Genomic DNA, 17,849 nt, shown 5'->3' on the forward strand with positions numbered 1-17,849 from the left:
ACCATTTGTCATCTTTCCCCCATGCCATTTTCAACAACTATTTGCATCTTTCGGGAATCAACTGATATTACAAAAGTAAAAAAATTGAAGTATTACAATATTTTGTAAAATATGTTAGCATAGAATATTTGGTCAAAAATAAATATAATTGTCATATTATAAGAAAACTACATGGTTTCCTATAAGTGTAACAAAAAATACTTTCTATAAAATATTTTGGGCAAAAACTATCGTTGGATACTAATGGATATATATATATATATATATATATATATATATATATATATATCTCAAGTGAATATATGCTGTCACTCATATCCTTCGGTGGTAGTGCAGCCAGCTATAATTAGTTAACTTATTGTATTTTAACTTTATAGATAATTTTAAAACGGACTGACTCTTAAAAAACAAATATCTGACTGACACGTCACTTGTTCTTCCACTTTCTGAGGAGTAGGTACAATGAATTTATACTTGACATGTATAGTCTACTTAGTTAAATAGATGAAAGCTTGAAGACATTGCGTTTTAAGTTGTATAATATTTTCCATCTTTACCCACCAAGACATTAATATCTGAGAACAAAATTATAAGATTGGCGGATACAACGGAACTCATAAGATTGAATATACATCTTGTTATTTGCCTTTATTTTGCGGATAAATATTAAAGTATGTGCCCCACTTATGAGATAATAGGGAGGAATAAAATCCGAATTCTGAACATTGCTTCTGCTGAACGTTTTCAAGAATCACAGTAACGACGAGCAAATTTTTCAAAAAGGATCGTTTTTGGCATAGCCTTTCGCAAACAATTAAAAGCATGGAGATGTTTTAAATTATTATAAAAATGATCAGCTGTTAAGAACCCGACAGGGCTTACGTGAATCAGCACTAAATTTCTAGGTTTTCTATGTATGAATTAATTATAAAAAGCTGTTCTCTTTCATTTTTAAATGAAATAATATTGTATAATACACTTTGAAATCGTCTTAGAAATAATATAATGGTACATTATCATATTTTGGTTATAGTTTTTAAAGCTTTAAAACAAGTTTTATACCTTTTCTACTAAAAATAAATTGCTAACTTTTTAATCAAGATAATTGTCACTAAAATATGACGTTCTTTAATTCGATGTGGAAACACATTACGGTATTTTTATATTAACACATGTAGCTGGCAGCTTTGATTATGTGAACAGGATTATTGTAATAACTAATTAAAGCTGTCTATAAATTTAATTGAGCAGAAATGTTTTTCGTAGGATTTGTTGGAGTATTTGCAAAGAACGTAATTACCATACATAATCACATAAATTATTAAGCAAAACTGGTTATGTGAACATGTAGAGAAGTACCTATTAGAAGTTACTATGTGTAAGATTTACGAGAATATTACCAGGGAGGTGAACGCCACACCACATGGCGCTTAACAGGCTTCGCTAGGGTTCCAATGCAATATTTTAAACAAGACAAAGGAGAAATTTATTTTGTCAGCCTGCTGAATGATAGGCTTCAAACTAGCTCAGTCTGCAGATGAAATATTCTCTACATATCTTACCACGTAATACATTTATCTTTTTGTTCATTAAGTTATGTTTCATAGTGTTTCAATAATTAAAGTTCTTGTAAGCCGAGAAAAGTACTACAGCGCAAAAACAAATCTTGTCACCTACATTTACAATTAACTTTAATTTAACTTTAATAATTCTTACACTTTACTCCATGAACAAAATGTTGCATGTCAAATAATCTTATGTGATTGTACTCAGTTTGCTTACAAATTTGTTTATACTGCCAGTTACCTGCAGCTACGCACGAAATTTCATTTATTTAAACAGGGACATCATTTGTATACGAGTTTTTGTTAATGGCATTCCAAACAATCCTGAGATAAGTGATAGTCACTGAAAAGTATTCCAATCTATTGATTCATTTTAGATTTGAGTTTAAAGATGAGGCCTTGAAGTCGTAGAGTAAACCTATTTTATAAGTACCTCTGAAAGTCTTGAATTTATCTCCAATATTTCATGATATTGAATATTTCCAACTATTTCTGTAACAATTGAACTATTTTGTTGAAAAGTTTCCGGGGTTGTATGAGAAATAATAAATATGAAGGGAGGCTCTAGTCAAAATCCTTATTTTTTGAGTTAACACAAGTATGATGTAATAAATTGTGGATTTTACTGTAATTGTTTAAAATCCCAGTAATAATAAACCTAGACAAATAAAAACTTCTACATGCAACATATCGTTTGTACGGTGTAACTCTTCCAAGCTCCAGGCAGGTTTTAATCCTTTTTTAGAAATAATCCCAATGGCTGCAGGACACAGAACACCTAGCTCACAGGTGATCTTTTGTGCAATAATGCATGTGAAGAAGACAAACTTCTTGAAGATTTTTCCTGGAGAGAGGAGGAGTTCAATACAGTGTGAATCAGGTGAGAAGGGGAGTCATTGGGTCAGATCTCCTAGCTCACAGAGGAGCGTTTGTGCAATAATGTACGTGAGGAAGACAAACTTCTTGAACGTTTGCCTGGAGAGAGGAGTTCAATATAGTGTGTCATGTAAGAAGAGGGGTCGTTGGGTCAGTAGTATTCTGGAAGTGATTTTGCCAAGAGCAGGTCGTCCAAACATGCCCTACTAAAGTCCCTATAGTTTTCTGGATGGGACACACATCCAGGAAAACCACTCTTTGATGTACGAGTAGTCCTACTCAGACTGTTCAGCGGCTGAGTAGAGCTAACGAGCTTGGTCCTTAACGTGGATCGCAGGTAGACCCATGGAACGAAGTATTACTATGTTCCTGACGTACCATGGCGATTCATCAGCAAACGCAATGTGGAGTTTTGAAAAGTTTCTAGTCTTTTCCTGGTCGTGACAGATAAAGGGTACCAGGGTGGTGCGGCGTAAGTAAGTACTGGACCAATGATGATTATATACAGCAGCAACTTAGTTTTCTCTGAAGAAAGGATGAGGTCTTGGTTTACGCAGCGAAAAGATATCGTTGTGAGATGCTTTTCCCAGATTGATGCGGCTGATTTAGTGGTAAAAATTGTGGTTTAACACTACTCCCAAGCATTTGGTGGTCCACCGTAGTCTCTCACCATGGAAGTGAAGGCTCTCACGAAGAACTGGTCCCCACTTCTTACTAGTGAAGAATATATCTTCACATTTAAGGCAATGTTCAGCTTTATTCTCCACTTCTTGAACGATAGTTACAGGAGTTCAATATAGTTACATGCACGATTGATAAAGATGCGCTGACCGCTTAAAAAATAATGCGACGTCGGCGTAGAGTTCGAGGTCTATTCTGTGAGAAAGCGGGATGTCATTGGTGTACCACAGGTATAATATGGATCCAAGTAGTAATCCATGTGACACACCTGCAGAGACTGTTGGATCAATTGATATGGTTAGCCCTACTGACCCAGCAAAACGACGGTATTGAAGATATGACACCATTAGTTCGTATATAGGCCAGGAGAGAGTACTGTGTACTAGCATGAAGAAAAGTCCCTCGTTCCACAAGCGGTTGGAGATCTTCCTCACGTCTATTGTCACCGCTGAGGTAACTAAACACAGGTACATGATGTCAACTGAGCAGCCAATTGTGTCTCAATTGTCTTCTCTCTCAGACCTTATAATGACGTTAAGGTAGCTGGTGATGGTGATATATATACTGTACTTATATATATATATATGTAAACCTACTTCTGTCAAAAGCGAAGTAAGATGGGTTTTTTATCCGTCTTTAAATTTATAGTAGAAGTTAGATAATAACATTGTCTTTTAGATATAATACTTAATATTTGATACTATGCGTTTGTTGGTTTTTATAAACTGATAAATATTGTTAATGTTTTAGAACATTTAGAGCTGCTGGAATTTGTACATTTGTGTCATGTATCTTACTTTTAGTATTTTATTCTATAACATTTGAATGTTGGCAATATGTTTTTGCAGAGTGTATGCAATTACACGAGTTGAATCAATTATTGCCGGTAAAAACTCCGTAATGTTCCAGTGAAAGGCAACATTATATCCAATAAGGATGAAACAGTGGCGACGAGGACAAACAGAGAGTTCGCTTAAAGGTGTATGAAGGTGCACTTTTACTGCGACAAGTATGAACACGTGCACTGTGTGAGGTTAAGTGGCGTATAGTGAAGGAAGGTGCACTTTTACGACAATTAATTTTTATGTATGGCCATTCCAAGTCCATTATTTCTCGACTCTTTGTTTGGCGGAAACAAAATTGCAGGTATTATCGGCAATGTCGGTGTTTTTGACAGTGCTGGAGTCATGGTTTTCATATATTAAACGCTTTGACCTTTTCTGTGAGTGTAATGACATAAAGGCACAGAAAAATTGTACTTTAGTCTGTTTTTTTTTTGTGGTTGACATAAAAACCTACAATCTATTGAAAGATCTGTGTACTCTGGACAAGCCAAGTACTAAATCATATGATGATTTAGTCAAGTTAGTGAATGTTTATCATCGAAACCATCATTTTATAAGTTTATATTAAGGTCTACCAATGCAACATGAACATGAGTCTGTAGCGGAATACATTCTTCATTTAAAACATTTGTCAATTCATTGTGCGTTCAAAGACAAATTGTCTGATTACTTGATGGATAGTTTAGTGAGTTGCTTTAAAAGTGACTCGATGAAAAAACGTTTATTGGGAGAGGCAGACTTGACATATGAGAAGACCACTGCCTTCGTTGGCAGATCTCGTTGCCATTGGAGGCAGAGGCAGCCGACAACGATACAGCAACCTTGGCGTTTCAATTCACATCGCAGTCGACAAGGGTGCAGAACATCACATGGAGCAGTGGACAACAGAAATCCCGCAATTACCGTCTCATCTCATCAACGAGGGGAGTAAATGACAACAACAGCGGCATTACATCAAGTGCAGGTTACAGCGGCAATGTTTGTTATTGCTGTGGTAGTACTGGGCATGTGGCCAAAGTGTGCAGGTACCGTGAGTACATTTGCAATAATTGTAATAAGATAGGGAATCTATCTAAAGTATGTAAAATTATGTTCAATGCTAGGCCTAAGCCAAAACAAAGCTCAATTAAATGTTCAATTACAAAGTAAGATCATGCCTCAGTCAGGTGTTTACAACAGAAAGGATAGGCCTAAGCCTAAACAAAACTTCATTGATAATAGGGAAGGACTAAATGTAGAAAATAAACCAGTCAGGGACGAGATTGATTTGTCTGATCAATTCAGGTTATACAGTGTAAAACCTACTGAAAAATAAAAACCGAGAGTTGAGCCAATTGAAATTGATTTAAAATTAGAGGGTAACGTAATTCCCTTTGAAATTGACACGGAAGCTTATGTGTGTGTAATCTCCGACAAGTATTATCAAAGTAATTTTTTAAATGTTGAATTGCTGTCAACAAACCTTGTTTTGAGCTCTTGTACTAACCACCAAATCAAATTATTGGGGGAAACTGAATGTTCAAGTAGAGTTTGAAAATCAATTTCAATATTTAACCATGTATGTTATTGCTAATGGAGTGAATCCTCTTCTAGGGAGAGATTGGTTAAAGGAGTTAGAATAGTAAAACTAACTAGGCCTAATGGAAAATTGAACAACCCAGATATAAATAACAGTCAAAGTAGTTCTGTTGTGAATAATCAAGAGTACTCAAATGTACTTACATATAAGTTAGGAAATTATAAACAGAAACTAATCGAACTTAATTTAAAACCTGATGTTTCACCAAAATATTTCAAACCAAGACCACTACCTTTTTTCATAAAGAAAAGGTGGAAAAAGAACTTTTTGGAAGCTGTTCACGTGGAAGAGTAGTCCCTCAATCTTTCTTTTCTTACACCAATCACACCGGATGAGACAGAACAAAAGCATCATATCAATGATAACCAAATAGTCTTCGGGTGTTGACGAAATGTCCGCTTGGTTGTTGAAGTAACATTACGGTTGTTTTCTAAATCTGATACGTATTCTGTTCAATGAAACAATTGTAGGTGGTGTTTTACCAAATTGTTTCAAAATAGTTAAAGTTGTGCCAGTTTTTAAGAAAGCTGATCGGGAATCTGCGGACAATTATAGACCGGTGTCTCTCTTGCCTACTGTATCTAAGGTGCTGGAGATGCCGGTTTGTTCTCGTTTGTCTGCATTTTTACATCGCCACAATGTACTGGTCCCATATCAGTTTGGATTTAGACACAATCATTCAACAGCTGACGCAGTGATTTCTATTGTTGACCAAATTATTGACCACCTAGAAAAAGCCAGACAGCCTTAGAGATCTTTTGCGACCTTTCAAATGTGTTCGATCGTGTAGACCATGGCATATTGTGTTCTACGCTCGAAGGATATGGAGTTAGAGGCGTTGCTCTTGCAGGACACAGTTCGTTCAACTTGAGTTTTCGAAATTAGATTTAATTGAGAACAAGTATGGAATGCCGCAGGGTTCCATTCTGGGCCCACTACATCAACAAGATTCATGTGTGCAGGGAGAACGCCAATTTGGTACTCTACGGATGATGCTACTGTTCTTCTTGATGGCTCGTAAATATTGACAGTTGGCTGTCGAAAAGTAACCTAATGTTAAATGCTAAGAAAGTGACCTTTATTCAGTTTCTAACAAACGATAAACAACCCTCTGGTATGTAGGTTAACATAAAAACTTCAATAGAACCGTATCAAGCTACGTGTTTTCTGCGTGTAACCATCGATAGTAGATTGCAGTGATCTACTCATGTATCTAGGTTATATGGTAAACTGAGTCAAGCGTGTTTTGCATTGCAAACTCTGAGTACATTTATGGACAGAGATGGGTTGGTGACTACTTACCACGGATGCTTCGCTTCGTTGTTGGCGTATAGGATTGAGGTCTGAGGTGGTGCCTCTCCTGCAGAACATGCATTTTTGATCCAAAAGAGAGCTGTACGGATCATATGTAGGGGCCCAAATCCTCATTCATGGCATGGTTTATTTAGGAATCTCACCATTCTGACAATGACACCCCTTTACATTTTTAGAGTTTTCATGTATGTGAGGAAGCATCTGTGTCAGATTCCGTTAGTGAGAAGCACTCATGCCTACCCGACAAGGCACGGCATTTTGCTTCGTACTCCCTTACATCGTTTACACACACACACACACACACACACACACACACACACACACACACACACACACACACACACACACACACACACACACACACACACACACACACACACACACACACACACACACACACACACACACACACACACACACACACACACACACACACACACACACACACACACACACACACACACACACACACACACACACACACACACACACACACACACACACACACACACATACATACACACACACATATATATATATATATATATGAATGTTTGTGTGTTTGTCCTTTATAGAATTGCAAAATATTAGACATACCACTATAAACTGCAATTACGAGGTAGTTACGTATATTACATAGCCAAACACTATTTGAAGGCGTTAAGTTATTATGTATGTTTGTATTTAAGATACATTTCTGATTGAATTTAAAGTTTTAGTGTTAGACCACTTTATAATAAAGTACATGTACGTGCACAATGGCTATATACATAAACATATTTTCTTCATCGTGGCAACAAGGCAAACTCTACATCGGCGTTGTAAATGTAATTCAATTAAACCAGAAGTTCACATACACGGGCAAAGCTTACAAAAAGCGTGCAAAGTCGCGGGAAACAGCTAGTCTATATATATATATATATATATATATATATATATATATATATATATATATATATATATACATTATTGTTTATGTGTTTGTCCTTTATGGAATCGTAAACTATTTGACCGATCATTACGAAAATTTGTATGTATATGTATTTTTCCACAAATAAGGTTTTTATGCTATGTCTATTGATGTAATTCGCCTCCAGGTGGCGTTGCCAAAGATAATAGTTTTCAAAGCGCCTGCACATTATAAACTGCAATTACGAGACATTTACGAATATTTAATAGCCAAACACTAGTTGAAGGCGCTAAGTTATGATGTATATTTGTCTTGAAGATAGATTTCTGGTTGAACTTAAAGCTTGAGTGTTAGACCACTTTATAATAAAACACATGTACGTGTACAATGGCTATAAACATATACAGATTTTCTTGATCGTGGCAACAAAGCAAACTCTACATCGGCGTTGGAAATATAATTTACTTGAGCCAGAAGTGCACATACACGGGTAACGCTTACGAAAAGCGTGCGAAGCCGCGGGAAACAGCTAGTTTTTTATAATGCTCTCCCTCAAAATTTGAAAGGTGTTTGTGAGGAAACAATTTTTAAAAGGAACCTGAGGAGGTACTCAATAGTAAAGGAATGGTATTATGTAAATGGTTCCTCTCTCACAGTGGCTTTTAAATTTGAATGTAAATAATTGTTGTTTGTACCTATGCTTATTCCTTTCTTTTGAGTACTATGACATTTGATTTGTTGATAGCACTTTTATGTTTATGTTTAGATTTATTCTACATTGCCGATTGCTATTTCTGTATATCTTGTGCAAGAAAACAGAATTGAATTGAACGCCTATCGTTCCAGTATTAAAAAGTAATGAATATGTGAAGATGTTAAGGTATCGTTAAATCCTTACTTAGAAGTTGACAGGCATCCTATTCCTACGATCGAGGATTTGTTGAATTTTTACAGTAAGGTGTAACGTATTCTAAAATTGATCTGTCTTCAAATTAGCTTAGACAACCGAGTACCGTATGGAATTTTCACTACGCTAGGAATATTCCAAATGATTATTTAACAGTTATTAATGGCTATCCCAGAAGTAGTATGTTTTCTGGAGGACATTCTAGTAACTCAAGATGAACACTTAGCTAGGCTAAGAGAAGTATATAACTGGCTAAGTAGTAGTGGCCTAACGGTCAGTAAAAACAATTGTCAGTTTTTTTGTGAGTCTGTAGAGTAATTATATTATGTACTTAGGGTTAAAATGAAGGGTAAAAAAACTTCACCTAGTAAAATTGAAGCGATTATGAAGACATCGGAACCGGAGAATGTAACCAAACTTAAAGGGTTTTTCTTAGGTTTAGTAAACTATTATGCTAAGTCTATACGGTACCAACCTTGTCTAACTTAGCTGTACCATTGTTTAAACTATAGAAAAAGGACACTGTATATATTTGGAAAGCTGCTTGTAAACATGCGTTTAAATCTATGAAGACAAAAATCAGTGACCGCTTATATTGTAGCACATTATAATCCAGAGTTACCATTACGCCTGTATACAGATAGTTCAAAGCTATGACTTTGGTAGTGTTCTTAACTCTAACAGGAAGCCGATGGTACTGAAAGACCTATCAGTTTTACATCGAGGTCATTAACCTCAGCCGAACTCAAGTACTCAGTCATTGATAAGGAAACCTTGGGAATTGTATTTGATATTAAGAAATTCAACCAGTGTTTGTTTTGTAAGAAATTTAATTGATGACTAATCACAAACCATTTTTACCCATTTTTGGTCATAACAAAGGGTTATCTGCGTATGCAACAAGTAGATTACAACGCTATGCACTATTTTGATATGGTTACGATTTTAACATTGAATATGTAAGATCTGAAACGAATGGTCCTGCTGATGTTCTATCTAGGTTACCGTTAAATGTACAAACCTAAAATCAACCGTATGGCACAACTGATGATATGTATTATACTGGTACTTAAAAGGAATTATATATTTAAAGGGAAATGAAATCCCTTTAAATGTTCATGATGTAAAGAAAGAAACCAGTAAAGACAAGACCTCGGTAATAAAATCTTAGGCTTTATTTTACACGGCTGGCCAGTAAAACATAAAAACAGTGTACTAAAGCCTTACTTCCTGAGACAGAGTGAACTAACTGTGGAACAAGAAATTTTAATGTGAGGGCACCGCGTGATTATACCTTATGGACACTTGGGCGTCGTGAAAATGAAATTGGCTAGGTCATATTTTTGGTGGCCTGGTATTGATAGAGATATTGAATTTATTGCTGGCAGTTAGTTGCCCATTATGTCTTTTTTTAACGCCAAGCACCGGGAAAAGTATTTCTGCATGTAGAGTATCCACCAAAAACTGTGGCAAAGGTTACGGTTACATGTAGATTTTCTAGGACCCCTTAAATCCAAACTGTATGTGATAATAGTAGACGCTCACACTAAATGGTTAGAAGTAGAGGAAGTTGCATCAACCTTAGCTAAATAAACAATATCTAAATTAAGACCTTTATCTGCAAGGTTTAGAATTCCTGAACAATTTGTGTCGGATAGTTGTCCACTCTTTTGTTCCCATGTGTTTCTTGAATGCAAATATGGTATTCACCACATGTTTACTCCACCGTATCATCCAACCAGCAATGGCCAAGCAGAAAATTCTGTTAAAACTGTTAAAAAATTACTAAAACATACCTTAGGCTGTAAAGATAATGCAGACCAAGTGCTAAATAAATTTTGTTGTTAGCCTATAGAATTGCTATCCACAGTACAACGCAAGTGTTACTGGCTGAACTTATGTTTGGTCGATAGTTGCGAAGCAGACTAGATTTAATTAGACCCTCTGTATCTAAAACAGTACTTAAAAATTAGAATAAACAAGTTAAATTATGTAGGAGGGAGTAGTGTCAGAGTTTTTTTTTAGGATAAATCTTACTTGTGCGAGACTTTAGAGACAAAATAAATGGATTGAGAGGACAATATTAAAGATGTTAAGTCATGTTTCGTATTTAGTAAAAGTACACGGTGAAATGGTATGGAAACGCTACACATTAATCAATTAATTGTTATTAAAACAAACTGAAAATCTTAACAATGGAAGGCAAGTACACCCCGAAGATTTATTGTTACCCCAGTCTGTAACAGGTCAGCTGACGAGTATTTTTAGCAATCACCTGGACCAAGGGGGACACCAGTGAACGGTACTTCCCCTTCCTCCACCCCGAGACCCACTGGGTCAACTCCAAGAATAGAGCTGGGTCCTTCTCACACTCATTCCACCCCTGTACGCTCAACGCCACTTGCGACGTCACCGCAAGCTGACCGGGCAATATACAGAGCCGCTTTCCAAGTAGGTTTAGGAAACCAGTAGATCGACTAAACTTGTGATAGACTATTTTTCTGAGTAGAGTGTTTAATTTTAAGTTTTTTATTTCAACATGCTCATCATACGAATTTGGTTAATTGATATATTAATTAATATATCATTGTATCACTTATTAAGTAAAGCTTGTTTATATTCTTTGTACTCTTTTATAATAATAGCCCATGTTTTGTGTTATCACTACATTGCTGTATTGTATATTCTGACAGGATGTAAGTCAGAATTTAAAAGGGGAGGAACATCTAACGTTGAGTATTTAGTTCTATAATAGTTGATTGTTAGGAAAATGTTTTTGCAGAGTGTATGCATTGCCACGAGTTGAAAAACGTGTGGCGGTCTTAATATACAACTAACTGTGTCTTATTTAAAACCCCAGTAATTTCCAAGTGAAAGGCAACATTATATCCAGTAAGGATGTAACAGTTAGTTGAAAAGTACAGGTCCAGCGAACTTTTACTAACATAGTTCTTACCGACTGCTTCAAAGAGGCTTCGGTGTCAAATACTGACCATTTTATATTTTATGGTGTTTTGTAAGGTAGATGAGAACTTACCTAATCGCTGAAATCTAAAACTGCGTCAAAATATTTGGAATTTTGTATAGATTGTCCTCACTATAAATGTAAATAAATCTAAAATAATAAACAATTTTTACACGGAACAGTTGATTACATTAGACATGCTCTTTGAATTAGGATATTCATCCCAAGTGCCGTAAAAATGTCTATAAATGCCTGTAAAGTTTCAGTACAATCTGTTGAATAATTTACGCGTGAAAGCCAAACAAACAAAGGCTTTTCACTTTTATAATATTATTAAGATAAATAAACACTAACGTTCTTTTACAATGAAACAGCTGATGAAACGTGTAACTGACCCCGACAGATAAATAACAAACATTTACTATCATCTGTTTATACGTATATAAATGCAATAAACATTAAATCGCAAAAAGTACTTGCTCCGCCGGGACTCGAACCCGGATCTCTCACTTGCCGGGTGAATGTGTTACCATTACACCACAGAGCCCTCACTTTTTACGATTCAGTTATTTTGTATTTGGCCGTATCTGCCACATATCAAAAAATAAGCAATGTAATTTAGTAAGCCAACTTTAATTCCCGCACGCGCCATTATAGGGGCATTGGGAATGTACGGTTAAAAATGCATGTAATGATAGATATATAAACTGCATGTACTGTTAATGTTTTGCATGTATTCAACTTTTGTAATTCTCTGAATAAAGATCTTTTGAACTTGAACTTGAAATTGAACATATGCGTTTAAATAACCAAACGGTTATTAAAAATAAAAAATAATTGAGTAGTAAAAAGTGAGGGCTCTGTGGTGTAATGGTAGCACATTCACCCAGCAAGTGAGAGATCCGGGCTCGAGTCCCGGCGGAGCAAGTCCTTTTTACGATTTAATGTTTATTGAATTAAATAAGGCTATTGCCATTTATACAATTTTACGTATATAAATTATTATACTTATTATTCTTGATTTTGGTAGATTATAAAAAAAACATTTTCTAGGGGGGGGGTTTAAAAAAAGGAATACTCCTTTATGACAACCAGGGACCCTAAAAATGTCTATATAAAATTACAGTAGCATACAATCGGTCGAGTAGTTTTTTCGTAATTGAGTAACACACGCTAAGACACCCACATAAAAACCATTAAATTTGTATATAATAGTATAGATGTTATTTTTTTTAGTTGCAATCATGGTTACTTGTAAAACCAGTGAACAAATAATTGCTAACGGTTCGTCAAATCTCACGGAACATTGTGAACCTATAGAAATAAAGCTCCATGCAAAACTTCCAAGTGTATAGGTCAGTTAGCAGAAATAGACATGAATTAAATTTGTACAGCCCGTCAAATGATATGATTCGCTAACGCTCAACCACTACGTATTTTGAAGTGTACGTCAATATGGCGCTTAAAGAGAACTATGCGATGGAGTTATAATTTCGAAATTGCATTGAAGGCCTTTAATTCTGAAATTGATACTACACTGCAATCCGCAATACTCTTATAACTAGAAATACTGCAACAAGACGGAAGTTCAGGGTGAAATTATTTGAATGAAAATCATTAATATGTAAGAATATATTAATTGATTGATCTTTTGTGATATGCCTAACATATCTTAAACTTCTTAAAACCATTAGAAGCGATCTATATTATTATTTAAACTTTCTACAGTAGCCTACAAGGTAGGAGAACGTCTCACCTCGCGTCGCATAATAGACTTCAGTGAGGTTGCTTGACATATCAAATCTATAGCTAACTTCATTCTTGAGATGTCCTGCAAACAAATATCGATTTTTAAACATACAGAGAATCACGCATAACATCAATTTTTGCATCTCTCCTGCAGACAGAACAGCAATTGTAAATCCATTAGCAAGTGATATGGTTTCATCCAGTGAGTAAAGGGCTTCAATAATACTCAGCAAAATTCAATGTAGTAATTAAGTTTAATGCAAAATTTAAAGCTTACATATGAAATATTTCTCATGATACCTTGGTACATGATAATTCACTATTTTATTCTTTAAGTTATGTTTCAAATCAGTGTTAAAATAATAAAGGTTTCGTTGAGCTAAGGATGGTACTAAAACGAAAGAGTAGACCGAAAAGAAATATTGTCACAAATTTATAACATTGGCTTTCTAATCTATTATGTTTTTCTTGCCTCCAAAATCAAATGTCACATGTTGAACATCGTATGACTGTACTCAGCTATTTTCCAAATTTATTTATTCTGTAATTTTCTCGTTGCCATTGTGGTTACCCATAAGACCGATGTAAAGATATTCGCTAACGCTCATCAAAATCTCATGAAGTGAGATGCACCATAATTAAACTCAGTGTTGCTCATATAAAAATGAAGATACATGGAAACTTACAAGTTTATAGAGTATTTTTTTCGAGATATCGTGCGGAAAGACAGATAGATAGACAGAAATGAAATATTTCCAGCCTCGCGAATGATAGACTTCACTAAAGTCCAGGCTATAATACAAAAGTGCATCGCATGATGTGTGTTTAGCCAGGTCACCAGCAATAATTATATAATCACCACACTCATAAATAATCATGTTGCATGTCTAAGACCTGTATCGTTATATTCTGCTAATATTGAAGAATAAATTTTGATATAAGTAATTTTTTAAGTTAGTTTACGAAAATAAAGAATAATTAGAGATCTTTTAAATTGAAAAACTGAATATTTGTTATTTTTTACACTATTGATCGTTACCACTTGATAAATAGTTGAAACGGCCTTTTTAGTTTGAAGATTAAAAGAAATAAAATAAAATAAAGGTTGACACATTATGAGAAGTAGTAACATACTTGTATTTGCGAGATTTACTAAGATGTACTCGTATTTTACAAAACTTTGTAGTATCAGCCATATTTATTGGGCAGCAAGTACGGAAGGTTCAGATTTGTATAGTTCTTATTGTGAATTATTACTGAAACGTAACTAGATACGTTCTCAAATAGTTTACAATACTATTATTTTCGATAAAAATCTCATTAAAAGCCAAATTTGGATAACTAATTAGATTACTGAAATTGAAAACATTTTTAGAAATAAAAATTGGTATATATCTATTATTTTTCGTGAATATTGTCGCCTCATCAACACCGTTCAAGCCTTTATTTAATTCCTTTTTTTAATTTTTCAAGCACTTATACATGAATCAATGAATCCTAAAACACGAATAACGAGAAACTCAAGTGAAAACAGTGGAATATTCTTATTAACTTACTAGTGAATTATAAGGGTAATTTAAAATCCAAAAGTTTTTAGGATATTATGATTTGTTAAGGTGGCACTTACTGACGTGTGCGTACAACATTAGAATCAACAACGAACAGACGACGACTGACCTGACCATGATTGTATTGTTTAGGACAATAGGAAGAGACGCAAAAGACGAAGAATAATAACAACAAAGAAAAGTCAACAGAGGGGGCGTTATTTTGAAACAGGTTAGTTTAGTAAAATCAAATTGTGTAAATAGATTAGATCTGCAGCTGAACGAAGTTATAAAATTATAAGTAGGTAATTAGTGACTCGTGGAAGAAATACCAAATTATTAATTGTCTAATGTACGTCGGTTAAATTGTGTTTTGCCTATTAGATTATTATATTTTCTGTAAAGACAATGACGTTGTTTATTTGATCTAAGTAAAAATGTATTATGCACTTTTATTTTTTATAATTTATTTAGGCTTGGATTTATATGGCTTTCAAGATTAACCGATTCAGTTTAGACATAAGCTTTGACCTAGTCTAATTAGGCTTTATTTTTGTGTTATATAATTTAGCTACTTATGAATGACCTAATTAGTGTGCATGTATCGCACATAAAAGGAATTTTAAAATAATAATTTAATTGCCTAGTAAGGCGTTTGCTATAAAAACATCAATGAAATATGAAATTCATCATGTTTAGTGAATATTGTGTCATAACTAATTTAATTTAGGGACATCCACATAATATTTATATAGGATATCCTCCTAAACAAAATAACCTTTGTCCTATAACATTTACATAGAGATGTAGGCTGCAGTATAGTAAGCGGCCACCATTACAGTTGAATCAGTGTACCAAATTATCGATTAGAAATGCCTAAGCTATTGAATAAAAAAAACATTGTGTTTGTTAACTGCAATGAATTATTGTCATCTCTTTTTAATGCTTTAGGGTAGGTATACAGTATAATAAGCAACCACCAACACAATCGGATTATGATTATCGATTGTAAATATTGATACTATAGAATACGACATTTGACATATAGATATTGATTCATAATTAATAATTGCAAGCTTTCTTTATTTAGACTAGTGATGGCATTACTAGTTGTTACTAGTGACATCATTACCAGCTGTTGCTAGTGATGTCTTTACCAGCAGTTCGTTTATGTAGGCCTAGGAGAAGGTTAGTGACAATGACAAGAACGATGGCAGTGAATTTGCAAATATTGGCTCAAAATGTTTTTATGAATAAAGAAATCTTAAAAACTGGTCTTTATCTGCATTGCCAACCATTTTGCAGAATATATGTATTAACAAGAAATTATAATTATTTGTGGTGATCCATTGGAGCATTTTTTAAATGCTATAACACATGTCTATCTTGTGAAGTAGTAGTACTATGGCAGCTCAAGAGTACTTTAAATACAATTTAGCTACTTTATACATTTTAAAAAACAAATTCATTTCTTTTACATATAAATTATAATATCTCTATATTAACATTTTAAAGCTTAATTCAATTCGACATCATCATTTAAAATGCATTTAAAGTAAAAACTTCTTTAGAAATAAATTTAAAAGTAAAATTATGCTTTGTTATTGACTAATGGTGGCAAGAACAGTGACGTACGTGTTTTCTTTGTTTCACAAGCAGTCACGTTTAACCTTGAAAATAAATTATGTATGGTAAGTAAATGTTATTTTTTTGTTGTAATTATCTTAATTATTTATTTTTTTAATTTGTAAATTATATTAATATTTTACTGTAAATTTTTTTCATTAAAAAAAGCAAAACCATATTTTTCTTTGAAATATATCTATTACGAATTTGGTCCGACATTTTGCTTTCAGTCCTGTGAATGGTCATGGATATCGAAGATTCCATGTCATTCGATAATCATCATCTGATTGTGTTGGTGGCCTCTCATTATACTGCAGTTATGCTTTAAATAACAACGGAAAAGGTTGTCTCAAACATTCTTCAGTGATGCATGGAGATCTGTGACCTTGGAATTATATTTACATCCAATCTGAATCAGAATCAAATTTCTTTATTCAGTCTGTACATACATACAACAATAGTGTCGAACACGTTTAAAAGTACATAAATTATGTATTTAATCAAAAAATCAGATTAAGTAGCCTAATTTCTAAGTAGTTTAAGTAAATTTTGTGTCTACTGAGCATCTTAATTTTTTATAAAGATTTAGGAAAAAACTTTTCCAGTGAGTAGGAGGAATGCTGAAGCAAATATTTCTTTAGAAAATACTGGAAGCCTTTTCATCAATTTTGCTCTTTATATTTGAAGGAAAGTGATTAAAAAATTTAGCACCCATATAAGTGGCTTTCTGTTTGTGAAAATTGAGTTTTTGTTGGGGTAAATCTAGGTTGTTTCTGTGTCTAGTATGATAAGATTAAATATTACTGTATGTATCCAGTTTGTTGAGTTTACTTCCTACACACATGCATTGTAAGATGTATTGATCATTGTTGGGATTTCAAAAATAGAAAATTGTCTTTTACAAATAGTTGCTCAAGTTTACTCTCCCGGGCAAACGCCTCGCTAGGGCGCCTGGTGCTAAAGTCCAAACGCCTCCAATCGCCTCCAACTGCTTTATCAACGCCCTCTGCTTTGTGCTGCTGTCATACGATATATTATACTACTACCCTCATTCTCAGGCTGAGCCTATTTTCGGAGATTTATCGAGTTTGCATGTCAAATAATAAAAAACCAAATCTGTGGATGGCTTTATCTCAAAAATGTACAAGCCGATTTTGATTAAACTGTCTCTACACATTCCATACATGGTCTACTTATACTACAATATAATCCTCATTCTTAAGCCGCACCTATTTTTGGAGATATATCGATTTTACAGGATAACTACAGGAATAACCTATGGGTG

General features: G+C 34.2%; 1 protein-coding gene across 3 annotated transcripts in view; it reads left to right on the forward strand.

Annotated features, from left to right (window-relative positions):
• Positions 1-15,046: 15,046 nt before the first annotated feature.
• Positions 15,047-17,849, forward strand: part of LOC124357749 (acid phosphatase type 7) — a 50,208-nt gene continuing 47,405 nt past the window's right edge. The window contains exon 1 of one of the 3 annotated variants that reach the window (XM_046809779.1): positions 15,047-15,170. Coding sequence is in view for 1 of the 3 variants with exons in the window: in XM_046809778.1 (XP_046665734.1) it covers positions 15,289-15,290 (2 nt within the window). In the remaining 2 variants the exon portion in view is untranslated. The other 2 variants (XM_046809781.1, XM_046809778.1) reach the window with 2 other exon arrangements.

Source organism: Homalodisca vitripennis, chromosome 3 (assembly GCF_021130785.1).
Source record: "Homalodisca vitripennis isolate AUS2020 chromosome 3, UT_GWSS_2.1, whole genome shotgun sequence".
Classification (NCBI taxonomy): Eukaryota; Metazoa; Arthropoda; class Insecta; order Hemiptera; family Cicadellidae; genus Homalodisca; species Homalodisca vitripennis.